Here is a 20,055-nt window from a genome sequence, read left to right as displayed (position 1 = left end):
CAAAAGGAAACGGTTTTGAATCACTATTTTGCGCATTCAAAAGAAAGAAGAATAACTTTGTATATGAAAATATCGAAGAAAAGTTTCTTCATTTTAAGAGCAAGGAACTCAAATTTTGAGTTGAACTTACTCAAATTTTGAACAAAATATTTTTTTTTATATTTGAGTAAAAATTACTCAAGTTTTGACAATTTCGTCCCTTAACTCAAAAATGAGTAGATAGGTGGTAACTCAAGTTAAGAGTACGCGCACTTTTTATGAATTTGAGTGATGTGTCACTCAATTTTGAGTTATGTTTAATGAGGGTGTAGGGTAACTCTGGATTGCGATCCATTTAGATCTATGTGTCTGCTCTTCAACGAGTGTTTTGATTTTAACTTGTCTCTAACTGTTTTAATGTCATGTTGTCCTTCGTGATAATTTATTGCTGATAATTACTTGCTAGAAGTTGTTAGATTTTAGTTCCTGAGACTGGTAAATCATCCTTCAATGTACATCTTCTGGTAATCCCAGAATTCATTGATCAGTACCGACGCCGGCCAGGCCCGAACGTAGATCGTCTAAGGCATGGAAAGGATGTTAGTCTAACACTTGTTGTTACTAGAGGTCGTGTATACTACTGCGCACTCCACAAGTGTCACGGGAGAAGGATATTCTTGATTCACAGTTCGTATTCGTTGAAACTGAACTAATAAAAATAAACGAGTGAAAAGGAATTAGACAAAACCGTTGATTCATTGTAGTGACATATTCTAAAATTAAAAAAAAATCTTTTTATATCACCACAGAAATATTGATTATCAAAAAACAAGTATTTTACTACTATTTATTCAATATACCGATATATGTTACCTCTGTTATTAACATTGAGATCTTCGCAATAGTTGATTTTTATTGTTCAATTTATAATCTTGTTAGACAAACAATAACATGTAGGAAGAAAAAACACCAGATAAGACTTTTCTCAGAAGCTAGCCGGCAATTGATTAGTTGAATGAATTTGAATGAAGAGATAACTTAGCAAAATAGTGTTATCATATGTGAAACGTTGGAAAAATCTGATAACTGAAGGGACAAATACACTCCTACAATTGTCGCCTTTTACGACAGGGAAGCAGGAATCCAGTGGATCTGTTCTTGGTTATTTTTTCCGCTGGATTCCACACGGCATTTATCTTGATTCAATCTCGTACTTTCTGTATATTATTCTTGTTAGCTTGTCCGATCTTGATCGCTTTCCACAGTAAAACATAAATAGCTGTTCACTAATATTAAACTACAAAATGTACCAAAGGAAAACATAATTATGTTTTGAGGTGAATACTTTTTGAGTAAAGTATTAATTTCCGGATCACTTTCAAAAACGCACAATGCATTTGCCGCGTTACAATCGTCTCAAGTAACCTACTTATCTTTCTACCAGCAACTGAATAAAACACAGAACATTCATGTTTTCATCTCTAGATTAGTTGGTTTATTACACTGTTCAAATGCTTTGCAATGTACATTGAAACACTTCTTGCAAGCAATTTCCAATGCAGGCAGCGGTTTCCTAGGAGGTGAAACTGCAACGGAATATGCACTATAAATCATCATTATACCCCAATAAAGTACAAAGTATATAAACTGCTTAAATGTTCCCATATTTTCTCCACAATGGAAATAAGCGGTTCACCAACCTGAACTTCAGTAATAAACTGATTGGCGTAGGTTCGCAGTTCACACAGATAACTTCTCGATTTTTTTTTGCTTCAGAGGTTCGTTCAACAAAAGGGATTGATAACACATGATTCACTGCTATTTGACCATGTATGTTGTTTAACTATGATGTTATTGCAATATTAATTGACTTGCTAAAGAAACAAACGCACAAGCTGTTGTTAGTACCTTGGTTAGAATAATGATGAAATGTGATTTTATGACAATGCAACACATAACGTTTGCATATTTTTGTGAGTATTCCACTTGATGAATAGATTTCCTGATGGTTGTCGCTGCAACACTAAATCAATTTAATTTAGCACCCGTCCACGAAGTTTGATTCCAGACCACTAAATTTCCTAAACCAAGAGAGGCATCGTAAACATGCATGTCGCGAAGTTCGCCCAACATTCCGTGCCATGCTTTCAGGTCATTGAAGGGGCGGCTCAGGTGGTACTAGGAACTCCTTCTCTCTCTCTCTCTCTCTCTCTTACACTTTCTTGGCAATCGAAGGCGTGATGAGGAAGACCAAAAAAATGTCAGCACATGCACGCGAAGAGCTGTCGCCTTTGAAAGTCCTGCGTATATGAAAGTTCTGCAACATCTAAGCTCTTGGCTAGTGGTGTACTATTTTTCTCCTCTTCCAGGATACATAAGTTTTACGTTATTCCAATTGGGCATCCACCAAACATCCAATTAAAAAAAAAAACAAACGTAAAAATTCATTTGAACTATGAATGCTAACCATCATCAACGAGTCCTTGTACGGTAATTAATAATGTATAATGAAATGAAAGAATTAGTGAGTTGATACTTAGTGTACGAAATGATATAAACTAAGAAACAATCATTTTCCATCCTAAAACTATTTCCTTATATTTTAACAGGGGTTTGTCTTGTAGAACCCTATTGAATAGATTACTCCTTGGAACGGGATCACACTATTAGCTTCAGAGCCGTTATTATTTTATTGTTTCAAGCACGCTAAACTTCTAAGTACTAAGTGTGAATGAGGACCATGGTATGTCATGTCAGCATGGTCAAAAGGAACGAAACGTAATTACGGATAGATTTGATTTCTTTATACTACTTCAGGAAATAACTAATTTGCTATCCGTTTAATGACTTCCGGTTATTTTTTATTTAGAAATAGAAATAATCGCTGTTTTAGCAAGCTTAAGTTTGAGGCATTTCTATTGACTGATTGTGATTTTAACAATTGATCAAGTACATTTTGCTCCAATGCAAAATACCTATCCCAAGATATTTAATAACTTTTTGCGATTTTTTCGATAATATTAGAAATGGTGAAAAATAGCCTTCTGACCACCAAAATGCGCTGCTATTTTCGCAAGAATTTGGCATTTCTTTAACCTACTTGTATACATACAAAATTCGATGCGGACCCGTCTTACGGTGCCGTGCTCGCATAAAAGGATGTTGCCAATGATTTGTTCGGGAAATGTGAGAGCTGGATATCATGTTAATATGATGTCTTTGAGCCATCTAAGTTTAATTATTTGAACCTTCCTTGGGACGACGATTGAATCAGGCTGCTATGGGGTACTCATATAATTTTAATTATTCTGTAGAATTTTAGGATTTGTTACAAGAACTGTTCATTTGAAAATACAAGAAATATTGTTTTCTTTTGTTTCGTGTAATCATGGTTGATTTTTGATAGAATAGAAAATACGTCTGGTTGGAACGGTATAATATATTGGAATGAAATTAATTTACTTCATATATAATCAAAGGTTACTGAGTTCAACATCTCCCCTTAACTTTGATTTTCGAGTATTCCAAGCGACTTTCTAGCGTCCTGAAGTTTTGAAAAAGGAACTGGTTTCGTCAAGATATCGGCAAGTTGTTGATTCGAAGGAACATAGCATATCTTCACAGATTTCTTTTCCACTTGTTCTTTGATGAAATGATGCCGCAAATCTATGTGTTTTGTTCGTGCCGAATAACCGATTTCCTTCTCCGAAAGACAAATAGCGCCTCTGTTGTCACAGTAAATTGGTAGTGTTGTTTCAGCTCCGCTCAGTTCTGCCCTAAATGCGCGCCACCATAATGCTTCTTGTCCCACTGCTGCCAGAGCCATATACTCTGCTTCTGTTGTTGAGAGAGCCACTGTTGGTTGCCTTTTAGAACACCAGGCGACAGCACCACCAGCATGCGTGAACACGTATCCGGTGATAGATCGTCGTGTCTCCGAGTCATTTCCCCAGTCTGCATCGGAATACCCAAGAAACTGCTCTGTCCCAGCTCTGTTGCTGTACACAAGTTTATTTTTTTTGGTACCTTTCAGATATCTGAGTACACGTTTAGCTGCGATCCAGTGTATTTCTGCCGGGTTGCTGCAAAAACTGCTGATTGCATTCACCGCAAACGCAATGTCCGGTCTGGTACATTGTGAGACGAACTGTAATCCACCTACAAGTTCTCGAAATGGTACCTTTTCCATCTTTGCGATTTCATCGGTAGACTTCGGACACATTTCCTTTGACAATTTCTGGCTAGCATCAAACGGTGTGGAAACAGGGTTACAGTCAGTCATTCTAAACCGCTCCAGCAACTTGTCAATGTATTGCTCTTGATCTAGCATAACCATTCCTTTGGTTTGTGTTAAACGCATTCCAAGGATTTGTTCCGCATAGCCTAAGTCTTTCATCTGGAATTTGGCCATCAATTGCTGCTTCAGGGCTGGTACAATTTCAAAGTCATTTGAAAACACTAGAAGATCATCCACATATACAGCTACGATGAGTATTTTGCTATCTTCAATTAGAAAATATACGCAGGTATCCAGCTTTGATCTACGTAGACCAATATTTCTAAGCACCGCATCAAGTTTTGTGTTCCAAACTCGACTTGCTTGCTTCAGTCCGTACAGAGCTTTCTTAAAACGACACACTTTGCCTACACCAGTATTGAACCCCTCTGGTGGCTCCATGTAAATTTCTTCATTATCCAAATCGCCTTGAAGAAAAGCTGTGACTGCGTCAAGTAGATGAATCTGCAAACCAAGCTTTGCTGCTACTGCCATAAGATAGCGAACTGTAGCATATCTGACCACGGGTGAATAAGTTTCGCCGTAATCAATTCCTTTGATCTGCGAAAATCCTTTGATCACGAGCCGTGCTTTGTATCTTTCAACTGAGCCATCCGCATTGGTCTTTATCTTATAGACCCATTTTGATTTAAGCGCCGTTCGTCCCGGTGGTAAATCTGTTACTTCCCACGTATGGTTATCCTCTAGTGACTTCATCTCTATCTCCATTGCCTGTTGCCACAGGCCTTTATCGTCGCGTTGTAGCGCCTCCGTTTACGATAGCGGTTCCTCGTTAGGATTACCCTGAGACATGGAAATACTCTGAGAGACAGTACTAAAGCTCATCTTAAAATCGTGGTACTTGCCTGGAATCTGGCGCTCCCGGCCGCTGCGCTTTACCACATTTGGTGGGCATTCTATTTGCGGTGGGAGCGCTACTTCTGCTGGCGAAGGTGGATCAATCACTGCTATTGTTTCGGTTTGAATATCCCCTCATTATATTCACTCGTCTGCATCTCGAACTGTAAGACTTCTGGTTCAGACTTCACTGCAACTGATTGCACCTTGTCATCGCCTTCATTCAGGAATTTGACATCGCGACTTACAAACAATCTTTTGGTTGTTGGATTATAAATACGATATCCTTCCGAATGAACATAGCCGACAAAGATACCTTCTTCGGATTTCATGTCCCATTTCTTTCTTCTCACTTTGGGAATATGGGTCATTACTCTAGTTCCAAACACGTGCAAGTTGGACAGGTTTGGTTTAATTCCGCTGAATCTCTCTTCTGGAGTCATACAATGGCCCTTCGTTGGTGATCGGTTGATCAGGTAGCAAGTTGTACCAACAGCCTCAGCCCAAAACGATTTTTCCAATCCTGCATCGGGCACGTTCTACTATGGTCCGGTTCATACGTTCCGCGAGACCATTTTGTTCTGGATTATGTGGCACGGTTGTTTCATGCCGTACTCCACACTGTCGCAAGTATCGTTTCATGGATTCATTGACATACTCCAAACCGTTGTCACTCCTCAGTCGCTTCAGTCGCTTACCAGTCTGAGTTTCAGAAAAGACTTGAAAATCTTTGAAGCACTCAAATACCTCACTCTTCGACCGAATGAAGTAGATGAAACATTTTCTGCTATAATCATCGATGAACGTGAGAAAATACGTATTGCCGCCTAGAGATTTCGTTTCCATTGGACCGCAAAGATCACTGTGTACTAACTCCAACACATCTGTTGCTCTGGTTCCTTTGTTATTGAATGGTTGACGATGATGCTTGCCCTTCAAGCAAGAAACACAAGACGGAATCTCTGCATCGCTGAATTGCATACCGGTTACCATACTCCTAAGTTGCTTTAAACTTTGCACATTCAGATGCCCCAACCGACGATGCCACAATTTGATATCTTCCTTTGGTTTCGTCAAACAAGTAATATTCTGCTTTTTCTGACAAAGTCGATACATTCCACCTTGTTGCTTTCCAACAGCTACCAAGGCGCCACGTGGATTGAAAACTTCACATCTATTTTTGGTGAACACTACGCGATGACCAAAACTGCAAATTTTATGCACCGACAGGAGATTCATAGGTAACTCAGGAATGCAAAGTACTTCGGAAACATCAAGTATTTGTGTTACACTTCCAACGGCTGCTTCGATTGTTACGTTCCCTTTGGCAACTACCGCTGTTTCCATGCTATTCGCAACTAAGACACTGTCAGTCACCTTCTGTGTATCTTTCAAGATCCGTTCTTCTCTGCACATATGTGATGACGTTCCGGAATCAATAATCCAGTCATCCGCACAACTCTTGTTATGATGTGCCATGAACGCCGCGTGTCTATCGAGCTTCTTTGAAAGCCGATGATCTGTTCGCTTCTGATCTTGTGAAACATGGATTCCCGGTTTTTGACATTCAGATGCGTAATGACCAGCTTGTTTGCACTTGTAACACTTGATGTGTGTCTTATCCGGCTTAGACGATTTATTCTTTATTTTCGACTGCCCATAAAATGCCCTACTAGAATCGCTTCCCATTGAATCGTCCGGCCACTTGACATCTTGAAGAATTTTTGCACTGATGGTATCGGCTCGCAACTGGATTCCTGATGCTTCCAAACCCATGATCATGGGCTCATAGATTTTTGGTAGTCCCATCAGCAAAATGCTTGACATCCATCGATCGTTCACTTCAAAGCCAATTTGCGACAGTTTATGCCTCGTAGACATTAACATGTTCACATACTCCTCCACTGAAGAACAGTCCACTAGTTTCACTCCAGTCAACTGTCTGAGTAGACCAAACTCCCTGATGTATCCACTATCTTGAAATGCCGCCTTCAGACTGTCCCATGCTTCTCTGGCAGTTGCCGCATTCTGGACGAGACTGTAATTCATCGGATCAATGCTCAGACATATGGTAGCCAGCGCCCGTTCCGAGAGTTCTTCTGACGGGTTTTCTTCCTTAATAGCAGTCCACGTACCTTCCCGAATCATGATCATCTTGATCGCGAAAGCCCAGGAACTATAGTTTTCCTGACCACGTAGTCGCTCCGCCAAAGGTAGATTCATACTTCCGCCTGGCAACGACATCCGGGAACTCGTCGCTCCTTGCGCTTCTCCGTTTGGAATCGCCATACCGGAAACAGTCGAACCTTGCACCGCTTCTGAAATACTTTCGTCTCTTCTTCTCACTGGAGACCGCTCAATCGGCATAAAGCTCCTGGAGAAAACTTATCTTCAATGATTTGAAAATCTTCGGTGGAAAAAAAATTTTTCTTCAACTGTTTGAACCGTTTCTATGACATCACGTCAGGCCCATAACCTGATAGAATAGAAAATACGTCTGGTTGGAACGGTATAATATATTGGAATGAAATTAATTTACTTCATATATAATCAAAGGTTACTGAGTTCAACAATTTTATAACATGATCTGTTGACCAATATCGAGGTCCGGAATTTGGCTCGGTTCAATTGAGATAATTTGATTAAATTTGCGCATCACTTTTCAAAAAAACTGTATAAAACATACAAGCAAAAATCCGTTAGGAATCACCGTTGCGCACGACTTTGCACGCATGTATTATCATTGTATGAAAGCTCGAATTCAAGAGCCCATAAGGGATTACTGGGCTGCTCGAAGCGCCTCTACAGGATAATTTCTACTTGGTGATTGCTTTTCAAAACAACCGTTAAATTTCTTACACATATTGAATTCTCTACTACGGTCCTGCAAGTGACGTTTCATAATGTACTCGACGAATAAAATCATTTGAAAATGATCAACGTAACTTTTTCTCACATGTTGAAATCGGAACTGAAAATTTTCATTGTTTGAATCTTGGGCGCTGCAAAAATAAAATAATTTCTCTCACGCGAAAATAAACTCTTCGTAGAAGCAAATGTTTTGCAAATAATTTATAAATGGTTTTGCTAGTGGAAATTTGTTTGCACTTGCATTTTGACAGATAAACTTGCAATCATCCAGACCATTCATATTTAGACAGACATTTGAAACTCTCTTCCTACTAGATTCACAGCGACAGGTTCTTCGATGTTGTTACTCAAGTCTATGTCAAACAATGGTTTTGGCAAACCGAAAGGTGAATGATTAGTACTGAACACATACACACGCATACATACATACACCATATTTTGGAAAGATTTGGAAGATGATAAAATTGTACTATCACTACGTGCCCTGCATATAGGCTCTGGGACCAAAACATGAACGTGAGCGCACTTCGGAGACGTGCTTGATGCTAAATCGGGTAGAGTAATGGCGTCGACTGCTAATTGTTGATGAAATCTGACTCCAATATTATATGTCGAAGAACTGAATGAATCCCTGTGAAACGGCCTCACATTAAGTGCAAAGAAGCTGTTTTCCAGTTAATGCGTTGGCACCAAGGAACATCGCAACTATAGGCAAAATTAATGACTTAGGGCTCCAATTGATTTCTTAGCCACCTTATTCATCCGATTGTGATCCTTCAGACTATTATCTGTTCCCAAACCTCAAAAATCGCTCATCTTTAAAAATTTAGTTTGCGGGACGAGACTTTTTGGGTTGATCAAAATGAAAAAAAAAATCGCTCTAATAAATGCAACGACCTAAAAGAGGATTACAATGATTTAAACAACTTTTCACCACACCTAGTAAAGAGTGTTCGATTAAAAATTAATCAACCTCAACTAAGCACATTTTTTTCATCGTACATCGAAAAAGCCTACACACCATTTTAAAAATTCTTGTATATGGCTTTTAATATTCACTTTTCAGTTGTGAAAATGTCACCGAAGCCAATTTTACTCACGCGTTGTGAAAATTTTATTCACGTATCGTGAAAATCCAAACTACTCGCACGATGGATTTAGCTACATCAACTATATCACTAATGTAATCAAAGTGTTCGTAGAACATTTATTGTCTGCCAGGAATACTGAGCCGGTGGGACAACGAATTCCACAAAAAATGTCGAAACGAGTGGCGAGCTGTTTCAACAGGAACACCTACTTATCTGTTCGAGAAGTAAGTGTTCCTGACATTCCGTGATCGCAAGCAAGCTAGAAGTGTCAGCTACCACTGAACATCTAGCGATCAACTATAAACCGGATTAACTTCCAAGTAGCTGGCCTAATCGTAACAATAGACAGAGTAAATCAGTTAGAGTACAATCACGAAAGCCGTATGTAAAGAAGCTGATGAAGTTTCATTGCGTGGTACAGGATGGTGAGACTTATGTCAATACAGACATTAAACAGATTCCATCGTTACGTTGAATAGCGGTTACAATTTTTTATAACTCATCACCCTTTAATTCAAGACTGAGAAGTCAGATCCAACGAAAATTTAACTGCATTTCTTAAGTTGATCCGCAATAAACTCGGTCTCTTTGATTTAATGCAGCAAGCCCTGCGATCTGTTGAACAATGGTGTTGTCAGGTTGGATTATCTGTAAATCCGGGCAATACATCAATGGTGCTTTTCACTCATCGTAGGATAATCACAGGAGCTCGTCCGTTACAGTTCTTCGGCTCAGAGGTCACTGTGGTCGATCAAGTTAAATACGTCGGGGTTATTCTTGACTCAAAACTGAATCGGTCTGCTCACATTGACTTCAGGATTAAAAGAGCTTGCATGGTTTTCGGCCAATGCAGACGAGCTTTTGGAAAATTATGGGGACTCAAACCCAGATACATTCTTTGGATCTACACAACTATTGTTAGACCAATTTTAGCATATGGATGTCTTGTATGGTGACAGAAAGGAGAAGTCGGACAGTTCAGTCAAAGCTAAATCATCTCCAAAGGATGGTCCTAATGGCGATGACAGGAGCATTCACGACAATTCCTACTGCTGCTCTAGAGGCGCTACTGTGCATTAAACCACTACATGTGTTCCTAAAACAAGAAGCATTATCTTATGCATACCGTCTTAAGGTTACAGGGCTTTGGAACAGTAACCCTATAGACTATGCTACTAGCCACACTCGCTTGTGGTCTCAAATGGTTACCTGGGATGAGTATTTACTCGCTCCTAGTGACCTAACTCTCACAAGCAGTTTTCCTTTCAAAACATTCAATGTGAGCTATCCTCTTCGTGAGGAATGGTTGTCTGGTTGTCTGGAACTTGATAAACACATAGTTTGTTATACGGACGGTTCTCTGTTGAATGGTCGTGCTGGTGCTGGTGTCTACTATCGTGAAATGAGGCTGAAGCAGTCTCATTCACTTGGTAGATACTGCACTGTGTTCCAAGCAGAAATCTACGCGATTCTGTGTGGAGTACAATCGGCGCAGCTTGCAAACATGCGCTCAGACAAAAGCATTTCTACCAAATTTAAATCTGAAAATGTCAAAGTGTCTACTGTATTTCTCCAAGCATCATTGCAGTATTCTTGTCAGAGCTCTGACTGGACATTGTAAACTCAATTATCACATGGCTACTTTTCAACGTGCTAAGTATTATTCGTGTGATTTGTGTGAATGCGATTACGGTACTCATATCATCTGATATGTAACTGTCCCGCATTGACGCAACTGCGTATCTGGGTTTTTGGTTCTCCATACATGGTTGAGTCTGTGTATGCGGAGCTAAAATTAAAGGATATTCTCTCGTTTCTCACCCAATGTGGTAAGGAACTATAGTCAGAAAGGTTAATCGTTCTTCCTGGAGTGAATGAATCCTTTCTGTATCCACCTTAAATAGGGTTTAGCAGATTGTTTGGCATCCTTTAGGGGGTACCGAATTTACTTCTGCTCGTACATACTGCGAATCGTAAGATCTTTTGTAAGATCTCTAAATCCTCTCGGGGGTTGGAGGTTTTATTAACAGCAGACTATTCGGGACCTCGTAGAGGTTCAGAATTTACTTCTGCTTCCACTAAATGTGATCCCCAGCAGATTGTTCAGCGTCCCTTAGGGGTGCAGAATTTGCTTCTGCTTTTATGTGCTTTTGTGTCGTCAATTTTCCCCATCCTCCTAGTCCAACCCTTACCATTTCCTTTCAATCCTTCTTTCTTATATATCGGTAGGGCAAGGTACAAATCTCCAAATATCAAGGGGAACGCGCCATTTGAGTCAATTTGTTCTGATTCCTGATTCATTGCGTGGTACAGGATGGTGAGACTTATGTCAATACAGACATTAAACAGATTCCATCGTTACGTTGAATAGCGGTTACAATTTTTTATAACTCATCACCCTTTAATTCAAGACTGAGAAGTCAGATCCAACGAAAATTTAACAGTATTTTTTAAGTTGATCCGCAATAAACTCGGTTTTGAAGCCTTTAGATCACTATTTCCGATACTTCAGAAAGCGGAAATTAAGGTCCGCAAGAGCAACATTGAAGACTATAACAATAAAAGAATTAATCATAACAATAAAGCTCTGTTTTACGATGGCACGTATAATAACACGATCTTGAAACTGAAAGTTTTTCACTTATCACCTAGGAATTCCGGGACCAGATGTCAGATACGAATAAAATTCAATGCTGTTTTATGATCAGATTCCGATAAAACTAAATAGCGGACCTTTGATTCGAGATAGTGAAAATCGTCACACTCACATATGCACACAGACCTTTCGAGATCTCGTCGAACTGAGTCTAATGATGTATGACACTCGGTCTCTCGGCCTCCGTTCAATAGTCGATGTTCACAGTTCTGTATGAAAAAGGTAAAAAAAAACTTTGACCGATTTACACATATCCTTGTTTGACCAATTTTCAATCGTAACACCCTTTAGTATCTTTAAATAAACGACCACCATTACACTAGTGGCAACATTTGGTTCTACCGCGTGGATTTGTCGAAGACAGTGTAAATTAATTCTTTATTCCTTCCGATGATGATACTGTTGAGTAATGGAATTTAATTTGGTCTAGTTTTAGATAAAAATAGGATCACGTGTCAGAGAAGTGTCGGATTTCAGCATAATGAAACTCGATTTGAATAATTCTTGTGTCGGCTAGCTTTTTGATAGCTCAACAGCCTTGCACGCAATTTCCGGTTGAAATGTGACCAAACGGTGTGCATTTGCGTGTTCGTCTGGGACGTGTAAATGGGTGGTATTTGCATAATAATAGGGCGTCTAACACATTAGCAGCTGGAGGAGCTTTGTTTGATTGTTAGACCGACAATTTTTTTAACACAAGAAATTTAACACAATTTCAATATATCCGACCAGATTTGATTGATTGGCTCGAGTAATGTAATAATTTTTTTCTTTTTTGTAGTCATTATAATTTACATGGACCTTGTAGGTACTTTGTAAATAAAGCAAATTTTATTGTTAAACAAAACTATTTTTAAGACTAATCTGTCACTTGGGCGTTTAGTAGAATAATTTCACTAAAATAATGTTTTAACACCATTTATTTCTACTATGTTTACGTCACTATAAACAACAACACATTGAAAAAGTATAATTAACGTTATATCACAGATATGTATTTCAGTTTATCAGGTATTTTTTAAGAGAAAATAATGTTCAAATAAATCTAATTTGTGACAAAAAGTTTTAAAAAATTCTAGAATTTTTATATTGTGTCTATAAAATAATTTAGATTTACAACTGCATATTGATATAGAGGAACATTTTCGCACAAATACATCATATTTTTTTTAACGAAATCTTTTCATCATTTCACGTTAACTTTTTTTATGAATGGAAAAATAAGCCACCCAGACAAAAGTAAACTGCCAAGTTTAAACTTGATCAAGCTATAATTGCATCTGTAAAACGAATACTAAGGGGCACGGTTTTCATTATGAAACCATGCGGTCATTGCAGTTATAAAATGAAGGTATGGCCGATTTACATAACAGTAGGACATACTAGATTGCTAACCAGCCATACATAATTCTTTTATCAAATATGATCTCACTAGGTCACTATGTCATGCCATGTATTGAACTTGCACTATCGAAAATAATCAAGAAGATTCAAAATATTATTCTCTGACTCTAGCCTATTGCTTCCGATTATAGTCTTCAATCTAAATCAGAATGGTTCTTTTCAGAAAACAATTTATGTGCACTTCGTTTGTTCGTCTTCTTCTGGACATGTTTTAGTCTCTAGCTACCATAATCTGGTAATTTGAAGCTTCTCTCGATCGATGCTGGGTAACAAAATTCCTGAATCTGAAGTTGAAGTATCCTACCTAGGTCCACTTCAAAAAACTATCAAACCGCACACGAGCATGTAAAGCCTTCGTTAATAGTTAAAGCCCTAGTTTAAATGGAATGGTGGGGTTAGTGAAACGGGATGATGACGTAAAATCGATTTCCTCCATACACAAGCACTTTACATCTCTTCACTATTTTCCGTGTTATAACAGGCGACCGGGATATGAATTTGTTCAGCCGCAAAAGTCATACGCTCAATTTAATAATAAAAAACAACGGGGTCAACTCCATGATATTCGGTAGGATTTTTTTTTGCGGCAAAACTGTATACATTTGGGTCGATAAATTTCAAGTGTTCATAGTTTTCAAAGTTTGGCTAATGGTCGATTGTGATAATTTAAAACTTTAAATTTGATAGATAAATCATGCTTTATCGTTTGGTTTTGCATGACACTAATAAGCTATTCTTGGCTCGAATCCATTTTTACAGGGTTAGCGCTGTGCATGCACGGCCCAGCATAAATCAACAAATTGGAAAGTTTTCCATCGAAGTATATATGCTGAGTAACGAAATTCAACAGATCAACAATAGTAATCTGTTACATCAAAACTACCTGTAAGAGTGAACTATTGATGTTAAATTAATACTTGAACTGAATGCACAGTTATAGAGAATATTTTAATAGGTCATCCGGTAAATAATTGATGGTTTAGAAAAGCGAAGAGGGTCGAGAATTAGCGGAATGGCTGTCAATGTTTCGCAAGTGTGAAAAGAAAATGCTTGTTTTATTCCTTTCACTTGTAGAATCGATAGTACCCATTGGTCCCATATTAAATGTCATATCAGTGTCAATCAGTGATAGATTTTACCTCGATATTAATTGATTTAGTCCACATTCATAATCCTCTTTCATATATGCTGGAGTAGGAAAGTATTGTAATCCACTTTTCTTTCTTTTATATACACCTCCGACTGTCACTGCGACTTTTTCGACTACAGTATTAATGTAGAAAAACAAAATGTGTGATAATTGTAGTAAATATAAAATCTAATAAGAAAAAACGAATTCACTATGCTGAACTGCGCCTGGATGCTTGCAACCAGTTTGTTTTACACTGTATCGGTACGAAAAGTACTGATGATGGAAATTAACAGATACAAAGTAAGAGTGACTTATTAAAGCGAAGGGAAGTATATTTGATACACATACAAGCGCAATGGTATCCTTTTTACGTCGACCAAGGCATCCAACCTAATAACTGAAGAAAAAACGAAGTTTGAATGCGCCGTTTGAGATGCAGCGGGATTGCGGCTGTGAATTTCACAGTTTGCTAAAATATTTTTGTTATTTAATACGTTAATGTGAATGAAATGTTCTTTATTAATTATTTGTTTTGTTAATTTTCAGCGATTTGACTCTTTGGTCCTACATCTTTACTAATACATCATTTTGTTTCAAATATTGGTTGTTATTTTGATTGTTCGTGTAATTTTTGGTTCAAACTGAGAAAGTTTTGGGAGATATAATTCTTTCAATTTATTTGTATCAAGCTATTCATAAAAACAAACCCACTGAACCATAGTTATTTTGTAGGACGTTACGCAGAGAAGTACATGAACCTTTAAAAAGCGTAGAAAGTTCATCTGAAACAATTTATTTTTCATAAAAACAATAAGAAAAAACTTGCATGCACAAATGATTTTTATTTTGAATAATTTGATTTGTTTTTCTATTATTAAAAATAAGTCTTCTAGATTGAAAGTAAACATTTTGCAAACATTTTGCAATTACCGGAATTACCGAGTGTGAAATCGAATTCGTAGAAAATCCAATAGCTGATATACCATAAGAACTGTAATTAGAATCCTGGTATCTATAATTCAAGGAAGTCATCTTTAAAAAAATAAGTTCACATATATCATCATGTAAATCCGAAACCGGACGTCGAATATGAATGAAATTGAATAGCAAAAAAGTTTTTTTTATAAAAACAAATAAACTCGGTTTGAAGTAACAATTTGTTTGGTTTGGGTTGTTGGTCTCCGAGATACGCACACACACTCACTCACACCAGAACTACCTACCCACACATACATTTACTCATTCACACTTACATAGAGAGAGTTTGTTGATTTTAGTTGAAGAATGAACAAAACGTTTCGTTTCAAGAATCCGATTGTATCTTGATATCTCTATCATAGGTATAGGAAAGTATTGTAGAAGTAATTAAATTTTGGTTTCACGCAACGATTTATTTTGTTAGAATAGTGACAAGAGAAAATTTGGTTTAATATAGCAAATATTGTTGCTTGAAACTAGAAAACTAAATATTTGATTTTTCTCAGTGAATTGGTTTGTTTCAATAAATATTTTGATAAAAAGAATTTTATTTGTGCGTTCCTGTCAATTTCTCGACCAACATTTTCATAGTAAATTTACCCTGCAAAATCAGTTTAAAATTAACTAACTTTACATAAAGGTAATATTTATATTGCTTTGAATTTATAAACTTGACAGCTGAAATAAATAATAAGATTTAAGAAATAATAAACCTAAAATGATTAATATTTCAACACACGCTTTTATTTGTTAAAATCATACATTTTTGTTTGAGAAAATAACTAATTGTAAATGTCATCGTTTAAATTCATTTTATTTCGATTTTTATTCATTTTCAAATTGTTAAATGCTTTCAACAGCAGTCGGGCCTTTTCGTCATGGGACGATCGAATTTTTCACATGCCACAATCAAGCTCCTACCCGCTCGTGAGAAATTCTGGCAGCCGGCATAAGCCTGCAAGATTCCGGCAGCTGTTAAAATTTTGCAGGCGAAATTGCGTTTTTCTCTCGCCAAGTCACGTCTTGCAAGATCGCTCTTCTTTCTTTTTTTTTCTGTACGATTTCATTTGATATTCGTCAATCCTGCATGTACATCCAAAAATGAAAACGAGACTTGAGACCAGGTAAATGAAATGAAAATACTGGAATTTTGAGAAAAGAAGCTTTGCATATCATGTAAAGTTATATAGCATTATCACTTGAATTCAGATTCTTTTAATCGTGTTATGGAATTATAAGTTTCAGAGCAAATTCAGCAGCTGTAATATTCAGATTTGAATTTTAAAACTGACATGAAATATATGCATCTAAAACTAGAACACTACTGAATATGCCCTAATTGATAAAACTAGCCCATTGTGATTGCACATGTATGTGGCATGAAGAACCGACAGCACCGGCTATTGATCGATTTTGTGATGTCAGCTATCTACCAATCACAGCGCACCAACAAATGCCGACTGCCTTGTCATTGATTGACTGCCCAACAGACGAAAGTGATTACGGTACACGAAGCATTGTGCTATAGAATTTTACGAAAACGGGGTGTTTAAATTTTAACACGTCCAGAATATTTATTAAATTTAAATGATTCTTGCAAAGCATTGCTAGCGTTGACTGGGTCATATTACGACTTTTTCGTAGTAAGGTGAAAATTAGTCATTGAACGAACGCACAAGAATGAGATCTTTCGCATTGTGGGGCTCCGTTCTGCTCCAGGCAGCATTGTTTCTCTTAATACAGGAAGTTTCAGCTGGTAGAGATTTCTATAAAATACTAGGCTTACGGAAGTCCGCGAACAAGAACGAAATTAAGAAGGCATATAGGTAGGTAAATGGAATTTTATTGAAATAGTTTCAACTGTAGTATTGTAGTCTTGAAGAAGAAAGATTATGAAATTTTTTTTCTAGGAAACTTGCCAAAGAACTGCATCCCGATAAGAACCAAGATGATCCGGATGCATCGCAAAAATTTCAAGATTTAGGTGCGGCTTATGAGGTACTGTCAGATGAAGAAAAACGGAAGTTGTACGATCGGTGTGGCGAAGAGTGTGTCAAAAAAGAAGGTATGATGGATAATAGCGATCCGTTTGCGCACTTTTTCGGTGATTTTGGTTTTGGATTCGGTGGTCAGGAACAGAGAGAAACACCCCGAGGGGCTAACATTGTTATGGATTTGTTTGTAACACTAGAAGAATTGTACAATGGGAACTTTGTTGAAATAACACGAAATAAGCCTGTGATGAAACCGGCGCAAGGAACGCGAAAATGTAACTGCCGACAGGAGATGGTAACGCGTAATCTTGGTCCCGGACGCTTCCAGATGATGCAGCAAACCGTTTGCGATGAGTGTCCAAACGTAAAACTGGTGAACGAGGAGCGCACTATTGAAATTGAAATTGAAGAAGGAATGGAGGATGGCCAGGAGACAAAATTCTCTGGCGAGGGAGAACCGCACATTGATGGCGAACCGGGCGATTTAATTTTGAAAATACGAACGGTCCCACATCAAAGGTTCGAACGACGAGGAGATGATCTGTACACTAATGTGACAATCAGTTTACAGGTGAGTGTTTTTCGAATTCACGTAATAAACAATGCTGATTTCCTTTTCGTTGTAGGATGCTCTGGTAGGTTTTACTGTGGATATTGATCACTTGGATGGTCACAAAGTTACTATTACTCGTGAAAAAATTACTTGGCCTGGTGCCAGAATTCGTAAAAATGGCGAAGGCATGCCAAACTACGAAAATAATAATTTACGAGGAACTCTTTACATAACATTTGATGTGGAATTCCCTAAAACTCAACTAGGCGATGCAGAGAAAGAAGGTAAAAATTGCTTTTAATTGGTTAAACAATTATCAATCAAATCGTATTTTCTATTTTTTTATATAGATATCAAAAAGCTCCTAAATCAAGCTTCGGTCAATCGTGTGTACAACGGACTTCGATTCTCGTAAATGTGTGATTTGGACCGTCGGTAATTCATAAGACTAAGAACACCGTTTAGTACTCTAGAATAATTCGAATTATGATCTTTGGCAAAAATTGCTCCCTACTATAGCCTAATGCTTACGGGAACGTAAGCAGCAATTCCTGATTGAGGCTTCTGCCACAAATAATAACTTAGCTAAGAAATAGTAATTTCCAACATAACTTATTCAAGAAAGCATTTGGGTTTCGAATTACTTCTTATAGTAAACGTGTATTTGTGATGCATGAGTTTATTGTAAATACGTGATTGTAGACTAAACCAATTGGGTTGAAAATACATGAATATGAAAAACGGCATACTATTATTTTTGTATAGAAATGACACGACCAACGTAGCGAACTCTGAGCAGGACTAGTAGTGTTTTACCGATCTATTAAGTGTGAGCTTCCCAGACGCCCATGAAATGGCTACCTGATCGATCAGGTTTGTTTTAATTTTCGTTGTAATAATTAGGATTTTTTCATAGCAATTGTTTTAAAATATGTAAATTGAAGAGATAAAAAAACTCGTGTAACAATTTTTCGCACATGCAGTTTGTTTTTGCTGACAACGTTTGTGTAGAGACCAGGGCTTGCAAATTGAACCAACGAATATTAACAAAAGAATTTCACCCTCTGGGCTATTCACACACATTCGTATGTTAGGTAGAATTCACAGCGCAACCCAAACAAGGAGAGCTGCTTCGTTCGTTCATTAGTTCATGAAGATATGCACCAGCTGATGAATATGCTTCATGAGATAAGCATTTGATGAACGGTTCTCATATTGAAGATGCCTATCAGAAAACTAGAAAACAGAAAACTAGATTCATAAGATGAATATTAATTGAATAAACATTGCTTTTTGTGTTTCTAGGATATATACACAGTATATACTTACAAGAAACAAATTGATCGTTTTCAAACAGGCTCAAATGCAAAATTGCAAACGAAATGAAATGTTTGAAATATTTTTGAAATGTGATCAAATAGGGCTTTGAAGTACAAACGCTATGTTCAAAAATGATTTCTGTAAACCTACACTAAATATTGCCTGTATGACCTTGCTTCGCATCTTGTAGCACACCGTGAAGCAAAGTTCTTCATTCTCGTACAGTACTAACGAGAATGAAATCTTTATCTCATTAGGTTTTTTTACCGTCACTGCTAACCTTAATAGGATGAACACATTTTGACAGTTAGGTTTTGCACGATGACCACTCGAATGAACTACCAATGAACTGCCGATGAATCAAGTTCACCTTTTGACAGCTATTAGTGGTTTGTTTACATACCTATTAGGTTTTGCACGATGACGACACAAATGAACTGCCGTTGAATCAAGTTCATCTTTGACAGTTGCCGTGTACTTGTTTTGTTTTGCGACTGCAAGTTAAAAAATGAAAAAATGACGAAAAAGTGCCTGTTAAAAACGTATTCCATAGTGAAAATAACTAAAAAGATTGCCCTGTATGTGTTTCCAGCATCAAGGAGCGATATATGTATGAATCTGTTAAGTGTGAGGCGACTTACAATTTTTACGTTCGAACGATGAACTTCTGATGAACTTTTAAACTGTAAACAAGTACACGTCGACTGTCAAAAAAAGTTCATTCTGTTCATTTTTGCGAGGTTATGTCATGTTCGTGCAAAACCTAATTAACATGTATTAGGTTTTTTACCGTCACTGCTAACCTCAAACGGATGAACACATTTTGACAGTTCAGCAGTACTGTTTGTAAACAGAAGTTTCTTTTGTTTGTTTATTGACAAATTGGATCAGACCATTCACGGTCCGTATCGCCTAAATAAAGTTTTAAAACATTTGTTCACGA

General features: G+C 37.4%; 2 protein-coding genes across 6 annotated transcripts in view; one reads left to right on the top strand and one right to left on the bottom strand.

Annotated features, from left to right (window-relative positions):
- The window catches only part of LOC131428136 (uncharacterized), a 30,139-nt gene extending 15,585 nt beyond the window's left edge, over positions 1-14,554 (bottom strand). For all 5 annotated transcript variants that reach the window (XM_058591831.1, XM_058591833.1, XM_058591834.1 and 2 more), the window contains exon 1: positions 14,275-14,554. In XM_058591831.1, the coding sequence (XP_058447814.1) occupies positions 14,275-14,301 (27 nt within the window). In that variant the 5' untranslated portion in view covers positions 14,302-14,554. The remainder of the gene's footprint in view (positions 1-14,274) is intronic.
- A 2,166-nt stretch (positions 14,555-16,720) lies between these two features.
- Positions 16,721-18,538, top strand: LOC131428137 (dnaJ homolog shv). Its single transcript, XM_058591836.1, has 4 exons — positions 16,721-17,071; positions 17,156-17,810; positions 17,866-18,076; positions 18,143-18,538. Exons 1-4 carry the CDS (start codon positions 16,926-16,928, stop codon positions 18,205-18,207), a joined length of 1,077 nt encoding a protein of 358 aa, XP_058447819.1. The 5' UTR covers positions 16,721-16,925; the 3' UTR covers positions 18,208-18,538.
- The last annotated feature ends 1,517 nt before the right edge of the window (positions 18,539-20,055 follow it).

Source organism: Malaya genurostris, chromosome 2 (assembly GCF_030247185.1).
Source record: "Malaya genurostris strain Urasoe2022 chromosome 2, Malgen_1.1, whole genome shotgun sequence".
Taxonomy (NCBI): Eukaryota; Metazoa; Arthropoda; class Insecta; order Diptera; family Culicidae; genus Malaya; species Malaya genurostris.
Note: the sequence above shows the minus strand (reverse complement) of the source record. Positions and strands in the feature narration are given on the sequence as shown.

What these genes read in the sequence shown, in the direction of transcription:
- LOC131428137 (XM_058591836.1), top strand. Translation starts at nt 16,926, where the DNA reads ATGAGATCTTTCGCATTGTGGGGCTCCGTTCTGCTCCAGGCAGCATTG. An exon ending in ATGTGACAATCAGTTTACAG is followed by an intron (nt 17,811 to 17,865) that starts GTGAGTGTTTTT and finishes TTTTCGTTGTAG; the next exon opens with GATGCTCTGGTAGGTTTTAC. An exon ending in AGGCGATGCAGAGAAAGAAG is followed by an intron (nt 18,077 to 18,142) that starts GTAAAAATTGCT and finishes TTTTTTATATAG; the next exon opens with ATATCAAAAAGCTCCTAAAT.